The following is a 20,318-nucleotide window of genomic DNA, read 5'->3' as shown; positions in this document are numbered from 1 at the left end:
CTTCACGGTTGGGATGGTGTTCTTGGGGTTGTACTCATTCTTCTTCTTCCTCCAAACACGGCGAGTGGAGTTTAGACCAAAAAGCTATATTTTTGTCCGTCAGACCTTCTCCCATTCCTCCTCTTGATCACCCAGATGGTCATTGGCAAACTTCAGACAAGCCTGGACATGGCCATGACGATGGTGCGGCTGTCCAGACGCCATCGGGTTCGCTCTGTTTAGACTGTGCTTTTTACCTGTAGTTCTTATCTTTTTAATCGGTTTTACAGATCAAACATTTAGTCTGATCATATATGATCACCAAACGCTTTTAGAGATCAGAGATCAGTACTCGCTTATATTAGCGCGTCTCTTGCGACCAAGCTGACGTTCCCAGCTGAGATCCTCCGAGTAAACAGACCCATGGACGGGACTAAAGACAGGAGAACTACAGGGAGACGTCCAAGAAACATAGAGGGAAACTAGGTGGAATCCGGAACAGACTGAGAAGCAAGGCATATAATCCTTCGTTGCCGAGTATTCTGCTCGCGAATGTCCAGTCGTTGGAAAGTAGGATGGATGATGTCAGGGCACGGATTGCTTTCCAGCTGGACATCAGAGACTGCAACATCTTGGTCCTGGAATCCTGGTTGTCCCCTTCTATATCAGACCACTCGGTCAGACTCGCCGAGCACTTCCACATCGCTCGCATGGATAGAACAGAAGATTCTGGGAAATCCAAAGGCGGAAGAGTTTGTCTCATGACAAACAAGAAATGGTGTGACCCGAGGAATACCACCGTCCTCTCCACTGGCTGTTCTTCCCACCAGGAACACCTGACCATCTTGCATCGTCCACACTACCTGCCCCGTGAGTTCACAGCAATCATCACCTTGGCGGTCTACATTCCCCCTCATGCTGATACAGATATTGCCATATCTGAGTTGCAGGAGGTGATAAATATGCAGCAGTCTTGCCATCCGTCAGCTGCCTTTATCATCCTCGGGGACTTTGATAAAGCAAAGCTTTCAAAGGGCCTGCCAGAATTTAAACAACATATTAACTTTCCGACGTGCAGAGAAAACACATTAGATCACTGCTATACTATGTTTAAGGACAGCTACAAAGCTGTCTCTACCTGCTTTCGGGAAATCGGATCACGTTTCCATTCTCCTACTACCCAAATATAAACAGAAAATACTGCGTGAAGCTCCAATGACGAAAGACGTCAGGCGCTGGACGGTCCAATAAGAAGCATCGCTCCAAGACACGTTGGACAACGTGGATTGGGAGATGTTCCTTGAGTCCTCGGATGACGTCGGTGAAATGGCGGGAGTGGTTGGGAGTTACATCAATCTGCTATACTGCGAGACCATACAGGCTGTCAAAATAAAAGTCTTCCCAAATCAAAAACCATGGGAAGATGGAACTGTCAAGGCAGCATTAACAGCGCTCAGACACCTCATCATCCTAAAGCTGGCCACACACTGGCCCCGAAGCGCCGCGGTGCACATTTCACGCTCGTCAATTGCCGCCCCTAGCACCAATAGGAAGCGGCGCACTGCAGCACCGTTGTGATCCAAATAATGTGTCGTCACCGCAAAGTACACACTGAATCATCATAATAATCTTCTTCAATGTCATCATAATCCTCATCATCATCACAATGCAGTGCTTCACGCAGCATCAAGGCAGCAACAAAGTGTAAATAACAATGGATTCCGAGTTCCTATACTAGGCATTATGATGGCGGTCCTCTGCGTAGTGCAGTGAGTCTAGTTAGTAGAGATGAGCTGTAATGTCATTCTGATTTTCAGTTGCGTGTTTCGCGTCCCGACAAAAAGCGGCTCGCTAAAATGTCCAACCACTATGAAATGTCCCCTGTTGTCAGCGAACATCGTGGTCTTATTATAGCCCAATCATTAACTAAAAGCCACATAGAAAGAGTAAAGCATCCAGCATATGATTTCAACAATGTGTGAGGGCATAAGCAGCAGGGATGATCGCACAGTGGAATACTTATGGAAAACCAGCGGACGAGCATTGGGCGGAGATTTCAGAAGCAGGGAGATTATAGAAAAATATAATTTGTCAATTTTCTGTTTGTCTAGTCAATATGTTAACCTACTTATTCATTTATTTATTTCAAATTTGTCTGCGACGAACAAATCAAAAAATCTGCAAAATCGGGCTGAAATCGTGTAGTCTGAACCAGCCATAAGCAAGCAGCAGCAGCGCCATTGTGCGAATTCCCTACTAGACCAAACGAGACTCGTAATGGTAGGTAAAAACAATAGTTTATTATAGCATGCAAATGTGATGTAGAAAAAAATAAAAATAAAACGTAAAGTGCTTGCATGATATGGAAGCCTACAGCGATCGTTAGTTAACTTGTGTGGCGGTGCCTTATCATTTGTTTACCCTTGGGCCATGGCAACGCGATTGCTACCTGCTGTAGTACTCTCATTGGCTGAATCGTTGAGAAGGTTTTAGACTCAATCAATATAAGGTCGTGGGGAGGCGGAGCTCTGTTCATTTGTATATTTACAATATTAGGCCAAAACATTACTAAGAAACGAAATAGTTCATCGATACAGGCTAAAAAAATATATATACTTTTTTTTTTGCACCCATTGGCCCCGCGGCCTCATAGGTTCCGGCGCCTATGATTGCTTCAGTTCCTCCCTGCCCAGCTCATTCGACAACCTCCGGTTTGCGTACAGGGAAAACAGGAGCAGGAATGATGCCATTTGCAATCTCTTACACACCTCTCTGACCCACCTTGATGAGGGGAGAGGGAATTATGTGAGAATGCTGTTTATAGATTACAGCTCGGCATTCAATGCCATAATTCCCTCTCGCCTGATCCAGAAGATGAGGTCGCTGGGAATCAACACCCAAATATGTAACTAGGTGCTCAGCTTCCTCACTGATCGCCCCCAGGTGGTCAGAGTAGGGGGAGTTGTAATGTCGGGACCCCTGATCCTCAACACGGGTACCCCCCAGGGGTGCGTTGAGTCCACTGCTCTACAACATTTACACGCATGACTGCATAGCCTCCAGCAGCTCAACCTCCATCATCGAATTTTGCCGATGACATTATTGGGTCTCATCACTGGCAACAACGAGCTGGGCTATCTGAACCAAGTGGCAGACCTGGCACTGTGGTGTCAGACCAACAACCTGGCCCTAAATATCAACAAAACTAAGGAAATGGTGGTGGATTTCCGGAGAAAGCAGGGCAGTGGGCTCACCCCTCTCACCCCACTCATCATCAGTGGGGAACCTGTGGAGAGGGTCCCCAGTTTCAAGTACCTGGGGGTGCACCTCACTCAGGATCTCTCATGGTCTTTCCACACACAACACCTGGTTTCCAAGTTAAGGCAGCGGCTGTACTTCCTTCGGCGGCTGAGGAAGTTCAAGGTCTCCCCCTCCATCCTGAGGACCTATTCTGCAGCTGTGGAGAGCATCCTCATAGGCTGCATATCAGCCTGGTATGGAAGCTGCACCGCACAAGACCGGGCTGCCCTGCAGAGGGTAGTGTGCTCAGCAGTGCGAACCATTAGGTTAACCCTCCCCACCCTAGAATATACATACAGCAAGAGGGTGAGGGCTAGAGCCAGGAAAATCAGGCAGGACGCCTCTCACCCAGATGCTGGCCTCTTCACCCTGCTGCAGTCAGGCGCTGCGCTGCCTTAAAGCTCAGACTGAGAGACTAAGGAGGAGCTTCTTTCTGCAGTCAGTTAGACTGCTTAACTCCGGTGGACTATAACTGGCACTCTTGCACTTTCTGCACCACAAGGACTGTTTTTTATAGCATCACCTCATTAAGGGATGTTTGTTTTTAAATAACTATTATCTATTATTTATTCAGGTTCCAGTAATTCGCACATGAATTTAAATTTCACTGTATGTAAAACGTTATTTTTGCAAACGTGTGACCAATAAAACTTTGAACTTGAACATGCGCTGGCTTGAGCAGGGGGACCTTGCGTGCGCTGCAGGATTTTAATCCATGACGGCGTAGTGTGTTACTAATGGTTTTCTTTGAGACTGTGGTCCCAGCTCTCTTCAGGTCATTGACCTGAAGAGAGGTCAGTTCTCGGCTGATCCCTCACCTTCCTCATGATCATTGATGCCCCACAAGGTGAGATCTTGCATGGAGCCCCAGACCGAGGGAGATTGAGCGTCATCTTGAACTTCTTCTATTTTCTAATAATTGCACCAACAGTTGTTGAATTCTCACCAAGCTGCTTGCCTATTGTCCTGTAGCCCATCCCAGCCTTAGGCAGGTCTACAATTTTATCCCTGATGTCCTTACACAGCTCTCTGGTCTTGGCCATTGTGGAGAGGTTGGAGTCTGTTTGATTGAGTGTGTGGACAGGTGTCTTTTATACAGGTGACAAGTTCAAACAGGTGCAGTTAATACAGGTAATGAGTGGAGAACAGGAGGGCTTCTTCAAGAATAACTAACAGGTCTGTGAGAGCCGGAATTCTTACTGGTTGCTAGGTGATCAAATACTTATGTCATGCAATAAAATGCAAATTAATTACTTAAAAATCATATAATGTGATTTTCTGGATTTTTGTTTTAGATTCCTTCTCTCACAGTTGAAGTGTACCTATGATGAAAATTACAGAACTCTACATGCTTTGTAAGTGGGAAAACCTGCAAAATCAAATACTTGTTCTCCCCACTGTATATTTAGTATATGCTAAACGTTAACCTCCTAAAATTACGCAATTAGATTCGCTATCTCGGGATATTTGGCAATATTCCATGATTGAGATCTCAATCTCGGGATTAGGGATGAGCCGATGGTCGGTTCTATCGACCATCGACGATAGATGGATTCCATCGTAGATCGTCTCAAGTTGCCAATGAAAAGCAATTTCATTTTTGTGATTGTTTTTTTTATTGCCAGAATAACAGCGCTGTGGTGTGCTGTGTGTTGGCTAATTTTACAGCTTAAAAAGCCCCGCAAATTGTAATTGAAGTTAACTGGCACAGGTGGAAACGATAGTTATGATATTATAACTCTAGTCCTATGATTGTAGGCTACGCCGTCTAGGCTTCGCCTTATGGGCTTGTCCCGTGCGCGTGCTTGCGCGCACTGAAAATTTCAACTATAGACCAATCAACGTGGGCACTGCCCACATTTCCTAGATCAAGCAAGGCGATGATCAAAGGAAAAAAGTGAGTCTGCAAAGACTCCGGTTCGACTCTGTGCTTCATGGAATCCATGAAAAGTGAAGAGAAAAACCAGAGTAATACGGTTTCCATTAGGTCCGCTACCACCAGGGGCGGAGCTATGGAGTTCGACTCTCCAATAAGGGGCTTCTCTCGACCGTTTCTTATTTGAAAAAAACGGCGGGAGTGCTATACTGGCAGACAAAACCAACTTTTCAATTGGCGAGCCAATAGGAACCCCTCTAGTCCGTTTTTCATTTGAAAAACTGCGGGAGAGAAATACTGGCAGTCAAGTCCAACTCGCCAGCCGGCGAGAGGAATTTTAACGATGCCGCTTAAAAGAACATGCCTATATTCTTAAGCCGTAGAAGGGGCCCCGGACTCCAACACAATGTTGCCAAGTGAGCCCCTGGACATGTCTAACATGTAAAAACGGACAAAGGGGCCGGGGGAAGACCAAGACGCAGCCGCGCAGATGTCTTCCACCGAAACGCCTCTGAGTAAAGCCGTTGAAGCGGCCACGCCCCGTGTCGAGTGAGCTTTAACGCCCAATGGTGGCGCTAAGCCCTGCCGAGAGTAGACTAAGCAAACACCCTCACATATCCAGCGAGAAAACCGCTGTTTAGAGAGAGCGCGGCCCCTGCTAGCGTCGCTATAACACACAAATTACTGTTGTGTGGAGCGGAACGTGGCCGAGCGTTTCACATACATAGCCAGCACCCGCACCGGGCACAGGAGATGCAACTCTGCCTCCGCCTCACTAGAATGAGGCGGGGGGTGAATTACCTTAAGCACAATATCTCTCGACCGGAAAGAACTATTAATGTTCTTTGGGAGGAATGCAGGATTAGGTGTGAGCAGCGCCAAGGAGCTGTCCTCGTTTAGCAACAAGCAGCTCGGGCTGACAGACAGAGCGGTCAACTCACAGGCCCGCTTGGCAGAAACAGGCCTAACCCGTCTAGCCCCACGCAAGAATCTCTTGACTAGTGGATGGCTGAAGATCGGTCCACCATCACAGCCTGCATGGCGAGCCGAAACGGCTGCTGCATAGACCTTGATAGTGGAAAAGGCCAAACCTTTTTCCAATAAGTATTGCAGAAATGCAAGCACGCTTCCCACCTCGCATTGAGATGGGACAGCGTGGTTCCTGTCACACCAATTAGAGAAAGCGCACCACTTCGCCGCATGGAGGGAAGAAGTAGAAGGTGCACGAGCACTCTGGATAGTGTTGATAACTGCTTCAGGCAAACCTTTGCCCTACAGGATCAACCTCTCAGGAGCCAAACCAACAGCCATTCCGATACATCGGGCGGGTGGTGCACTGTCCCGTGGGCCTGTGAAAGCGCATCCGATCTGAACGGTACCGGCCACAGCGCCGTCGGTGAGAGCGCCGCTAGCTCTGGAAACCACAGAGCTGAGCGGTTCTCCGAAACCACTATAATCAGGGACAATCTCTCCTGTCTGACCCGTTCCAGAAGAGGAAGGATCAGCTGGAGCGGAAGAAACGCATACAAGAGAGCCCGCGGCCAAGGTGTGTGCCCCAACGCATCTACCCCTAACGGGGAAGATCCCGAGAGTTGAGAGAGAACCACCACCTGCAGTGTGTGTTCTCCCTGAGCCGTCCCGAACCCCGAACCTGCCAGATCAGTCTGACAATGTCGGGATGTAACCGCCACTCGTCTCGGCGGGGACCGCTGCGAGACATGAGCGCCGCCCCGAAGTTCTGGGCGCCCGCGATATGCAGGGCTCTCAGACTGAGGAGATACTGATGAGCCCAAAGCCAGAGCTCGACCGCCTTTTGGTGGAGAGCAGAGGAGCACACTCCCCCCTGTCTGTTTATGTAAGCCGCCCCCGACACGCTGTCTGTCCTGATCAGAACGTGGCAGCCACGTACCAGGTGAAAGAAATGCAACAGCACTTTCTTCACAGCGGCGAGTTCCAGCACATTTATGTGAGCTGTAGGAGTCGTGCGCCACTCACCTCCCACCGAGGGAGAGAGGCACGTTCCTCCCGAACCCGTCAACGAGGCGTCCGTGAAGACCACTACGTAGGATGCACTATGCCCAGGGGAACACCCCTGAGAAGGGCAGGGTGGTTTCCCCAATATTCCAGGTCTGGTGACACCGAATGGGGTATGAGAAGCACCGTGAGCTTGTGTCGCATGGGGTCCAACCGTTGGCGAGCAAACCACCGCTGGAGTCTGCGCATAAAGAGCAGACCCAGGGGAACCACGGGATGGGCGGCTGCCATCAGCCCTAACAGGCGCATGGTGGACAGTGCGGTCACGTTTCTGCAAACGCGAAAGCGGGAGAGTGCCAACAGGATGGCGTCTCGCCGAGGAGGCGAGAGCATCGCTGTCATGGGCGAGTCATGAGTCTAGGCAAAGCCCCAAGTAGACTATCTGCCGGCCAGGGAGCGGGGAGCTCTTTTCCCAGTTGATGGCAAAACCCAGGAAAGAGAGATGGTTTATCACCGCCATGGTGTCCCTTCTCGACGCTTCCTCTGAGTTGCTCAGAATAAGTAGGTCGTCGAGGTAGAAGAGAACCCTCTTTCCCTGATGCCTGAGCGGTCCCAACACCGTCTCCACACACTTTGAGAAGGTGCGCGGGGCCAGGGAGTAGCCAAATGGCAGGCACTGGTACTCGTACGCCACCCCCATAAAGGCAAAACTGAGAAACTTCCTGTGCGCCTGCCGAACAGGGACGTGGAAGTAAGCATCCTTGAGATCCAGGGACATGAACCAGTCGCCCTCTCTCACACATCGGAGCAGCAACGAATCTGTTGAACACGCGAAGATCCAGAATAGGTCTCTTCTCCCCTGACCTCTTGGAAACCAGGAAGTAGCGGGAGTAAAACCCTAGGTGTGACTCGTGGGGGGGAACGGCAGTGATGGCCCCCTTCTCCAAGAGACGGGCCACCTCTGCTGCTAGAACCGTGCTTGCCGCTGGGTCCGGTAGCCTGGTCTCCACCAAACCCATAAAGGGTGGGGGACGGCGCTTGAACTGTATGGGATGGCCCCATCTCAACGTGTTGTCCAACCACGATGGTAGAACGCACCGCTCTTGCCAACACGCATAGCGGTCGGAGAGAGGGCGAGCTGACAGCTGAGGAACGCTGTCCAGGAATAACCCGTATTCCTCGGCCCCTACCGCCTCCACACTGTGTGTGAACCAAGGGGGGCTTCCCATGAAAGGGAGGAGGCTCAGCGAGCGTGGTAGACGTTACAGAGCTAGTCGCTGTACAAACAGCGAGCTGACTAGATGCCGCGCCCGTGTCCGCTGAACAGGCAGCGAGCCGTCCGGCCGCCACCCTACAGCCACCGGGCTGAGGGGGGGAAAGAGGCAGCCTAGAGGAATGCACAACAAGCGTAGGACGCAGTTGGCCTAAGGAATATCGCTCTTTAGGGAGTATGTACTGCCATTTGGTCGAACGGTCCTTTTTATCTTTATTTAAATTTTGGAAAGAAAAAGTGGGAGCAGGCTTGCGGAACTTCTGGCTCCCCGGCTGTGGCGGCGGCGGCGGCGGCTGCTGCTGCTGCTGCGGCATCGGGGTTGGAGGCGCCCTCCTGGGGCGTTGGGACCGGCCTGGACCCCGCTTCCTCCCAGCCTGCTGGTGAGCGGGCACCTCCGAGAACCGGGGCCCAAATAGTCCATCCGGAGCTAATGGGCCCTGGATGAGGCTGGCCCGCTTTCGTTCCGGCACCGCAGTGTGAGAGAGCCATATGGCCCTCTGTATCATGGTGGCCCATGCCATATGCTGGCCGGCCGAAACGGCTATCGGCTGGCATAGCTGGAGGATGGCGCTGGAGAAATGGGAAACCCTCAGCCGTCTTGCGGCTTCCTCCGCACCGTAAGCCTCCCTGCCAGCCGACAAGGAGACCAGGGCAGAGGAGAGCAGGGCGAGGTTGTTGACTGCCGCTGCAGATTGTGAGGCACAGACGAACACTGTCCGTCAGGCCGGTAATCTGCTTCTGGAGGCGGTCGGGGGGCAGCGGCTTTTCGTTAGGATGCCATCCGGCGCCCGGACAGAGAAGCGCTGCCAGGGGAGGATCCAGGCGAGGGATCCCTCTCGCCTGAGTATCAGCCCATCCCTCCACGTTAGTGAAGTCAGTGAAGGCCTTCACCGGGGCCTTCAGGGTAGAAGGGTCCCCACCAGCAGCGGTGAAAAAGTGCTGAACCGGTGGGAACTGGGGGCACTGGGTAGCCTGCCGGGAGGAAGACCCTGCATGTCATCCGACATGGGGGCGAGAGGCGGTGCTGGCATAGGGATGCCCTTGATGGCCGCCGCCTCGCCCATGGTCTCGCCGAAAAGATCAGCCATCCGGCGTGGTTTCTCCTTGGGGACGACCGTGGCGGTGGAAGCCCTGGAGCGGAAGAATCCGGACGCAGAGTCTGAAAAGACGTCGTCTAAGGAGGCGACGTCGTCCACCTCGATGTGGTCGTCGTCGTCCTCAATGTCTGGAAACTCCGGCCCTAAAGATGTCGATGGCCTCAGAGAGGTCCACCGACGGGGAGAAGAAGAGGTGCCTGGAGAGGATCCCCTCTTCAGGCAGTGCACGGCAGGCGGAGCAGGAGGCGGGGGTAACCATGGCAGCCGCGGCGTGTTCAGCGCCGAGGCACCTAAAACACGCCAGGTGCCCGTCAGCCGGGGAAGCGGGACAGGAGGCGCACTGAGGCCCTGAAAAGGGCCTAGCTCTCATAGATGCGCTCCGTCGCCTCGCCCACGCCGCTGCCACCGGTTTGAAGGTTCGAAGTCATTTTTTTTCGTTTGATCAATACAATTGCTGAAAGAAAAGGGAGGATGAGCGGCGGTATGCGCCGCCCTATATACACGGTACCGTGGGAAATGTGGGCGGTGCCCACGTTGATTGGTGCATAGTTGACATTTTTCAGTGGGCGCAAGCACGCGCACGGGACAAGCCCATAAGGCGAAGCCTAGACGGCGTAGCCTACATGAAATAGAACACACTCTGTAGCGCTGACCTGACGTATTTCCTCACTGCTATGAGAGGAGGGGAGGGGCTCGAAACCTACCGGTCTACTTGCATGGCGAAATGACTGGCGCTGTTGCACATTTTCTGCAACATGCACGAGTGCATTATAACAAAAGCATAAATTAAACATAAGATCTCCCCCCACCGGTGGGTCTTTCTTATCTTGATACTAACATTAATTCTAAACAGCATTTTACACAGTAGCCTATAATAGGAAAGGCTCAAAGGTAAATCAGCGTAACTTAACACTGACTGTAGCTTTTTATGGGTAAAGAAGAAACAGTGAAGGACCGTACTAAGCGCCCTATCCATTGTATGGGTCTGTAAAATGCTAATCAAATCAATCAAATGTATTTATTAAGCACCTTTAATAAAACGGTAATAGGTTGGGAGGAGATCTTATGTTTTATGTATGTTTTTGTCATGCCTGTCTACGCTTCAAACTCGTGCATATTGCAGAAAATATGCAACAGTGCCCCCTGGGGCCACACTTTTCGGTGGGTCGCAGAATTCGGTGTAACACCGGTGTTACATGAAACGGTGATATTGACGACCCCCTTGATAATATTTTTTAAGAAAAAAATAGAAAATAAACGGCAGTTTTATAATTTTACAATAATAAATCAGCTTAAAAAAAAGTGAATGAGCGGAGCGGAGTTAGTTGCATCCGGCGTTCCATGAAACAGTGATATTGACGACCACGACCACCCGCCCCCCCCAGGTTTCACTATTGAGACACACCGACTGTGTCATCATGACAGCACCGCCGGCACAGAGAATTGAAACATAAATCAGTGGAGGCTCATGCTGATCCAAGGGGAAGACCATCCTTATCGCTTTTAAGAAAAAAATTGAAAAATAATGTGCCAATTTTATAATGTGATAAATCAGCGACCCCCTCGCTAGGGGGGCGCAATCGGACAATGGAAGCTTGTAGACCAGGCCTATTCGACTAGCGGCCCGCGGGCCGGATACGGCCCGTTTGAAAAATTTTCTGGCCCGCGAGACTGCCAGTAAATAACAGTGATGAAAATTATTACAAAATATAAAAAAAAAAAAAATTAAAAATTAAAATATTTAATCTTTTTTTTTTTTTTTTAATTTTCTTAAAATTATTACATCAACAACGGCTCTGATCTGGATCTAACCGGATCTAACTCATAAATATCTATGTCACGCACGTGAACTAGGCGTGTGATGCGTAGCCAATCACGCAGCCAAATGCAGCCAATCGCACCAATCACAGCGCTGCTCTGCAGTTGCCGCGCTGCTCTGCAGTTGCCGCGCTGCTCTGCAGTTGCCGCGCTGCTCTGCAGTTGCCGCGCTGCTCTGCAGTTGCCTGAGCTCATGGGTGACAGGGTTTGGCACCAGCATGGCGCTCTCTAAACCGAAGAAACGGAAAATTGACTCGGAAAACCGCCAGTTCCAGAGCGAATGGACGGACAAATATTTATTTATTTTGCCTGCCGTGACCAGTACGAAACCGGTCTGTTTACTGTGCAACGAATGCATGTCTGTGATGAAAGAATACAACTTGAAGCGGCACTACAAGTCAAACCACGGCTCGTTTTCGGCTCGTTTCCCGGAGGGCTCGGATGAACGGCGAAGCAAAATACAGTGTCTGCTAACATCATTTCAACACGGTCAGGCCGCCCTTGGTCGCTTTTGCACGGAGCAGGAGATGGCTATGATAGCATCCCTTCGTGTAGCCTGGACACTAACCAGACAGAAGAGGCCTTTTACCGAGGCGGAGACGGTTAAAGATTGTATGCTGGCTGTCATTGACGAAGTGGTTGTTGATGAAAAAGTGCGGGAAAGCGTCACCTCATCCATTAAAAAAGTGCCTCTCTCGGATACATCAACTCTTCGCAGAGTGGAATTACTCGCAAAGGATGTATCAAGGCAGCTTTTGGATAACCTAAAAAAAACTGATGTTATGAGCATCGCTGTGGATGAATCAACCGACTGTACTGACATGGCTCAGCTATGCATTTATGTCAGATTTCATGATGGAGTGCGCTTTAGAGAAGAACTTGTGGGGCTTATTCCGATGGAGGGACACACCACAGGTGAGGCGATATTTCAAAAGATTGTCGCATTTTTTGACGAGCGTGAACTGGATTTACAGAAAGTTTGCCTTTTGGTCACCGATGGCGCTCCAGCAATGATTGGTAGATTACAAGGGCTGACAGCGAGGCTATCAACCATAGCTCCACACATGCAGTTTTTACACTGCATCGTTCATCAGTCTGTGTTGTGTGCAAAGTTGAGCGGTGATCTGAAAAACACCATGGACACTGTCATGAATATTGTGAATTTCATCCGCTCAACCTCCAGCCTACAACACCGCCTTTTCCGTATGATGCTTGCCGACATGTTTGCGGAACACAAGGACTTGCTTGTTCATAACGATGTCAGGTGGCTTAGCAAGGGGAATGTTTTGGACCGTTTCTGTGAGCTCCACCAGGAGATTGTGTCTTTCCTTCGCGTGTGTAAACACAAACGGGCAGCAAACCTCCTGGAGCGCATGCTTGATGAACAGTTCATGGCAGAAGTGTACTTTCTGTGTGACATTTTCAAACACTTGAACACCCTGAATCTTGAACTGCAGGGACGAGAAAAGTCTATTGCTGATTTGGTTGAGAAGCTTTGTGCTTTCAAAACAAAGCTAACCATTTTCACAACAGACTTATCAGCAACAGGACTGCTGCACTTTCCAAGACTGCGTGGATTCATGAACACAGCACCGGAGGCACGGATAACGCCCGTCATGACAGATTTCATGACAAAACTGACTGAGAACTTTACTGAGAGATTCAAAGGGTTCAACATTCCCATTGAGGTATTGCACTTTGCTCGTGACCCCTTTTCTATCAAACCTGAGGCAGACTTTTGTGCAAAAGTAAAAGAGGTAATGTCTTCTATTGATGAGAGCATCTTTCAGTTGGAAATGGTTGATGTGCAATCCTCCTTTGCTTCAAAACAGTACTTGCAGTCTGAGGGTGCAGAGAGCTTTTGGTCTAACCATGTGAACCAATACTAGTACCCCACAATGAGGAAAGTGGCCTTGCTAATACTGACAATGTTTGGGTCCACTTATACATGCGAGTCAAGTTTTTCACATATGAATGCCATAAAAACAAGGGCACGTTGCTCCATGACCAATGAAAAGTTGCACGAGTGTCTGAGGATTGCCCTGACTACATATGAGCCAAACTATGTTGAAATAGCAAGGTCAAGGCAGTGCAATTTTTCACATTAACCTGAAAAGGCTCAGAATGACAGCAGTGTGATGCTAATGGTAATGTCTTCTATGACAGCATCTCTCAGACTTAAAGGGGACATATTATACCACCAGGTGTGAGTGTGATTAGCCTTACAAGCCGTTTCTAAAATCTGCCCCATGTGACATCACTAGGGGGCGTGTCCACCTAGATCTGTGCTGGATAGATGAGCAACATTTACTTCAGTCCACTGGGTAGGCTGGTAGACTGATCTATCCAGCACGGATCTAGGTGGACACGCCCCCTAGTGATGTCACATGGGGCAGATTTTCGAAATGGCTTGTAAGGCTAATCACACTCACACCTGGTGGCATAATATGTCTCCTTTAAATGATGAATGTGCAATTACTTTGTGTTAAAAACTTGCAGTCTGAGGGAGAACTTTTGGTCAAAACATGTTAAAAAACAATATCAGTCTCTGTGAAAACAGTTCAGTTTTATGTTCATTATTTTGTCTGTTTTACTGTCCAGCTCAAATTTTAACTGTGAGTATGGACTGCTATGTTTGAAATTGTTTATCTCTATCTATGTTGTGAACAGTCCCATCTATGGTCAGATGGCTTTGCTTTGTTAATCTTGAATGTAGCATTCATATAAATATGGACCTTGGTTATAAAAGCCCTTTTGTGAAAGTATTAAAGTGGGGGAAAAAGTGGATACTGTATGTGTCATTCGTTCTCTATTATCAAGAGTTATTTTTTAGCCATTAGTTTACAAATATTCTGTGCGGCCCACGAACCCCCAGTGATTTTCATATTTGGCCCACTTGCTATTGAAGTTGAATAGCCCTGTTGTAGACGATCGCCCAACCCAGAGCCATAGAGAGAGAAGAGTTGCGACACTCTCTGATCTCGTCGGCAGGGTGGTCACGTGGTTCATGTAAGCCTGTATAGTTCCAAAACACGCCGCGCTGGCATGTTCTTCTATGGGACTGACAGCAGTGATTGCAATATTGAATGGTAAATATAAATTAAAAAACACATACTCAAGTACTTTTCGAGTTACATTTCGAGTGGTAAGGTGAGAACTGCAAACTACTTAGATAAGTTTTTAAGTTTGAGGGAAAACTTCACTTTCGTGTTAGCATGGGTAGCACTAGGCTTCTGACTTTAGTGGCTTAACCTTACTACATCTGTTCTGAAATCAAAGACGATTCAAGATGTTCATTTTTGCGCAACTGGACTATTGGATTTTCTTGATTTTGCTTGTAATTCCGATTCCCTTACCCGTGGTCAGAGAGCGATTGAGAAAGCAGAGTAGCAACAGTCCATTTAGCATTTAGTTTCCAGGCAACTTCTTCCACACAACCATGATACTTTTAAGACTAAGCCATACACAAAGTATCACATATATTAAAGAATAACAAATGAATGTTGGATGAATGAAATAGTATTTTTTTTATTAAACAATGGGTGAGACAACAATAATGTGTGTGTATTCAACTTGAAAAACAATAACAAAGTGAAGGAACAGGGATGAATATTGTATATATAAGTGTTAACAAGAGAGGAATACGGTGAGGAAAGGAGACAATTAAAAAAGCAATACAAGTAAAATGGACCACTGGTTATAAAACCCTCCAGCAAATGCAGATTCCACTGCCCAACAGGAGGATGCACCATGTAAAGCTGGACCCAGTGTTTGAGATGCTGAGTGTTTAGGAAAAAATCCTCTCCACATACAGTGGGGCAAAAAAGTATTTAGTCTGCCACCAATTGTGTAAGTTCTCCCACTTAAAAAGATGAGAGAGGCCTGTAATTTTCATCATAGGTATACCTCAGCTATGAGAGACAAAATGAAAAAAAAAATCTAGGAAATCACATTGTCTGATTTTTAAAGAATTTATTTGCAAATTATGGTGGAAAATAAGTATTTGGTCAATAAAAAAAGGTCATCTCAATACTTTGTTACATTCCCTTTGTTGGCAATGACAGAGGTCAAACGTTTTCTGTAAGTCTTTACAATGGGAATGTAAAGACTTACAGAAAATCAAAATACAATCGATTGGTCCATTGTGAAGCAGGCAGGGGCGATTCGAAATTAGCGAAATACTCGAGACAGGACCAATATTAAAAATTTCGGTGTAAAACACTCTATTTCATCCTAGACAAACCAGAAAGGGGGCTCAATGTTCAAAATACCGGAATTGTCCTTTAAGTAATGAGACAAAGGCATCAAATCAGTTCTGATAGTTTGAATTTACACGATTTTAACTGTATGATGTTCTCTCCCTTCTTCCAATCGTGTGTGTATGTGTGTGTGTGTGTGGGTGTGTGTGTGTCAGGAGAGAGGGGTGATGTTTGCAGCCCTCTACTGGGAGGAACCAGACAGGACGGGTCACAAGTACGGCCCGGACAACACCTCAGCCATGACCCAAGCACTGAAGGAGGTACGGCCGCACACAATGGAATGTGATTAACTTGGAATGTGGTTTGGTTTTGTTCGGTGTGTATGTGTGTGGTGAAGTAGGGTTATGATAGTTCAACATCTGACTGTCTGTGTGTCCAGGTGACTAGACCCTAGACCAGGACTAGACTTTAGTTAGATTAGAATGTAGCTAGACCAAGGACTAGACTACAGCAGACTAGACCTGGTCTAGACTTGACCTAGACTAGAATTAGACTAGACATAACCTGACGTGTGTGTGTGTGTGTGTGTGTGTGTGTGTGTGTGTGTGTGTGTGTGTGTGTGTGCGCGTGCGTGTGTGTCCAGGTGGACGACCACGTGGGTTTGCTGGTATCGGAGTTGCGGCGGGCGGGGCTGTGGGGGCGTGTCAACGTGCTGGTGACCAGTGACCACGGCATGACGCAGTGCTCCGCCCAGCGCCTCATCCGCCTGGACGACTGCCTGCACCCAAACAACTACACCCTGGTGGACCTGGCCCCGGTGACCGCCCTGCTTCCCACCCAGGGTACACATACCTCTCCCATGCTCTCCCTGCCCCCCTGTGTGTTTGATCCTGAGATCTCATTCTATGATTCCTTTTTAAATTTTTAATTTAAAGTTGTTAAATTTTGAATTTCAAACATTGGCTTCCTCCTTTTAGATGCAGACAAAGTGTTCGACCTGCTAGACAAGTGCCACCCCCACATGACGGCCTACCAGAAGAAGGCCATCCCTGATAGGCTGCACTACCGCAACAACCCGCGCGTTCAGCCAATCATCCTGCTGGCTGACGAGGGCTGGATGATCATCCAGAGGGGTGACCTGCTCCCCACACGTCAGTTTGTCTTTATGCTGTTTCTTCTTGAGTGTCAGGGTTATGGTTGGGCCCTCAGGCCCCTACGGTCCCAGGACCCTACGGCCCCAGGCCCAAACAGTTACAGTGTTCCAACTCGTCACTCAAACCTTCAACTCCAATGTGGTTGGCTAGTGAGAGTTCTAGCTTTTCTGGATTGAGCCAGGAGAATTCTCTGCTAATGCTGCACATTTCCCACCGCACATCATTTAAAAATATTCAGAAACCCCACATCAGCTACATTAAGTTGTATCAGCTGTATCTATTTTTCTTTCATGTATATTTGATGTGCTATTCAAAGTGTTTCATGATGCCTCAGGGTGCATTACTGTGTTCAGGACCTCACCCCCCCACTCTCCGCTCGTCTTCCTCCCCCCAGTGGGTAACCACGGCTATGACAACGCGTTACCCAGCATGCACCCGTTCCTGGCGGCGTCAGGGCCCGGGTTCCGCCGGGGCTACCGCACGTCGGGGCTGCAAAGCGTGGACGTCTACCCCCTGATGTGCCACCTGCTGGGCGTGGCGCCGGCGCCCCACAACGGCAGCCTGGCCCAGGCACGCTGCCTGCTGCAGGGGGAGGGCTGCCTGGACGTGTCCCTGGTGGCGGGCGTGGTGGTGGGCGTACTGCTGCTGCTCACCAGCGTCACATGTGAGTCCCCTCAGCAGCATGGAGGATGGCTCCTCATCGTTATGATGGATGTGATGCCTTGTTCGAGGGTAGGGGGGGTACCGGTGCTTTGAGACCCCATGTACACTACCATTCAAAAGTTTGGGGTCACCCAGGATTTCATGTTTTCCATGAAAATTCACACTTTTATTCAAAAGTAAAATAATTGCACAAGGGTTTTCTAATTATCAATTAGCCTTTTAACACGACTAGCAAAACAATGTACCATTAGAACACAGGAGTTGCTTGAAGTGTAGATATTTCATTAAAAATCGTCTGTTTCAGCTAGAATGGTCAAGTGTAGATATTTCATTAAAAATCGTCTGTTTCAGCTAGAATGGTCATTTAGCACATGAACAATGTCTAGACTGTATTTCTGATTAATTCAATATTAGTTTCTTTTTAAAAAAAACAGTGCTTTTCTTTAAAAAATAAGGACATTTCTAAGTGAGTGTACATGCATAGAAATCAAAACTGTGGATTCCTGTGGAATCCGCCGATTTTGACGGGGTGGAATAGATACATTAGAATAATGTGTTTAATGGCCACCAGGAGTTTATCCCTCACAATTTCTCTGTTTATTTGTTGGCGTGCGGGAGAAGGCCCCTACTGGCTATGTAGGAATGCACTAGCTCATGGCCCCTACTGGCTCTGTAGGACTGCACTGGTTCAGGGCCCCTACTGGCTCTGTAGGACTGCCCTAGCTCAGGCCCCTACTGGCTCTGTAGGACTGCACTGGTTCAGGGCCCCTACTGGCTCTGTAGGACTGCCCTAGCTCAGGCCCCTACTGGCTCTGTAGGACTGCAGTGGTTCAGGGCCCCTACTGGCTCTGTAGGACTGCCCTAGCTCAGGCCCAGTGGGCCCCCGGCCTTTCATGGTTTGTTTAGCATCTTGACAGGATTGCATCGGCTTTGTTGCCAAGTTACGGAGGAGAAAGCATCCATAGCAACAGCCAACAACATAGCCACCAGGAGTTTATTCCTCACAATCGCTGTTTATTGGGTGGCCTGCGGGAGAAGTCAATATCTTGAGGCTATTTCAAATCTGCCTTTTTGTCTGTGAACACACCACGCTCATTTTAGTATATGGGGCCTAGAGGTTTCCAACGGTCCCACCTAGCAAGCTTAAAGAAGATAATTTTGTGGTGGTGTTGTTATTATGTTCATTAAGCTCTCAACAACAGGAATTGCCGGAATGGTAACTTGTTTAGCTTGTTGCATTTCTGACATTTTCTACGGTGCTGCTGACTGTTTTTTTCCGATGCCCAGTATGGTCTCTAAAATAGAAATACCACATTCTAGAGCATTTCTATCACAGTTATATGGGGAACATTGCGTTCTTTGTTAACCGTCCTCTTGGTCATCCCCCAGGTCTGTTCAGCCTGATGAGGCCCCGCGCGCCCCGAAGGCCCCTACAGTTCAGGAGGCTCCATCTGGAGGAGGGGGAGGAGGAGGATGATGATGAACCCCTGCTGGACTAGACTTGGGCTGCACTAGAATGGGACTAGACCTTGACAAGACCTCGACTACACCAGACTAGACCTGGACTAGACCTGGACTAGACTATACCAGTCTAGACCTGGACTAGACCTGGACTAGACTACATCAGACTAGACCTGCACTAGACTAGACCTGGACTTGACCTGGACTGGACTCGAACTGTGATTAGACTTGAACTGACTAGACCAGGACTAGACTTTGGCTAGACTAGAATGGACTGGCCTCTCCTAGTTCCAGCCTAGTTCCAGGTCTAGATTAGACCTGGAACTAGGCTAGAACAGGACAGCGGCCCTACTGGCTCTGTAGGATTGCACTAGCTCAGGCCCCTACTGGCTCTGTAGGACTGCCCTAGCTCAGGCCCCTACTGGCTCTGTAGGTCTGCCCTAGCTCAGGCCCCTACTGGCTCTGTAGGACTGCACTAGCTCAGGGCCCCAACTGGCTCTGTAGGGCTGCACTGGTTCAGGGCCCCTACTGGCTCTGTAGGACTGCCCTAGCTCAGGCCCCTACTGGCTCTGTAGGACTGCACTAACTTAGGCCCGGCGGGCCCCCGGCCTCTTCATGGTTTGTTTAGCTTCTTGACAGGATTGCGTCTTTGCACATGTGTTGCATCGGCTTTGCGGCGCAAAGTTGCGGAGGTGAAAGCATCCATAGCAACAGCAGCGGGTACGGTCTCAGCGACTCGGTCTCGAGACTGTGGAATCATGGTATGAATACTATTAATATAATGAGATGATGATAATCATAATAATATCATCCAGGATTGTAGAAATTAAATGAATAGAGTTACTGTAATTCTCTTTTGTCCAGTTTCAGGAAATATTTGACTGCATGATAAAAAGCCTTTAATTGTGCTCTCGAAGAGCGCCTTGCCTGTTACATTTATTGCTGTTTTTCCATGTTTTGAGGTGTGTTTGCCTTTACTCCTGACTTGTATTTGTTTAATTGTAACGTTTTGCCTGGAGGGTTACTTGTTACTGGATTCAAAGAGGAAGCTACTGAGATCTACATTTTGTGTTTATATGGATATGTTTTTTATATAAAAAAGCGTTGCAAGTTCAGATTTGTTTCCCCCACATTTTCATTCCATTGTCATTAGTCGGTTCTCCCACCAGACGGGTCTGTTGAGACACTTGAGATATTTCAGTCTAGTCTGTAGTAGTTTTAACAAGTTAGAAACTGGACTACAGTGAAATGGATGAACAGTTACTTCGGTCTGTCTGTCTGTCTGTCTGTCCGTCCGTCCGTCCGTCCGTCCGTCCGTCCGTCCCTCCCTCCCTCCCTCCCTCCCTCCCTCCCTTCTGGACTATGCAAGGCTTTTACCCGGCGAGGGAGTTTTAAGTTGGTGTCTAAATGTGCATTATCTGTTTCCAAAGGAAAATTTCCAAAGAAAGAGTGACGCATACTTTAAAAAATGTATGTATATTCCTTTATAGACATGTTTTCTTCATCCCAGTCACAATATTACAA

General features: G+C 48.5%; 1 protein-coding gene across 2 annotated transcripts in view; it reads left to right on the top strand.

The window, feature by feature from the left end:
* enpp4 (ectonucleotide pyrophosphatase/phosphodiesterase 4) overlaps positions 1–20,318 on the top strand; it is a 37,031-nt gene extending 16,713 nt beyond the window's left edge. For both annotated transcript variants that reach the window (XM_079734798.1, XM_079734799.1), the window contains 5 exons: positions 15,732–15,836; positions 16,160–16,358; positions 16,494–16,667; positions 17,065–17,334; positions 18,723–20,318. In XM_079734798.1, coding sequence (XP_079590924.1) covers positions 15,732–15,836; positions 16,160–16,358; positions 16,494–16,667; positions 17,065–17,334; positions 18,723–18,832 — 858 coding nt within the window. In that variant the 3' untranslated portion in view covers positions 18,833–20,318. The remainder of the gene's footprint in view (positions 1–15,731; positions 15,837–16,159; positions 16,359–16,493; positions 16,668–17,064; positions 17,335–18,722) is intronic.

The sequence above is a fragment of the Pollachius pollachius genome (genome assembly GCF_949987615.1).
Source record: "Pollachius pollachius genome assembly, chromosome: 4".
Classification (NCBI taxonomy): Eukaryota; Metazoa; Chordata; class Actinopteri; order Gadiformes; family Gadidae; genus Pollachius; species Pollachius pollachius.
Note: the sequence above shows the minus strand (reverse complement) of the source record. Positions and strands in the feature narration are given on the sequence as shown.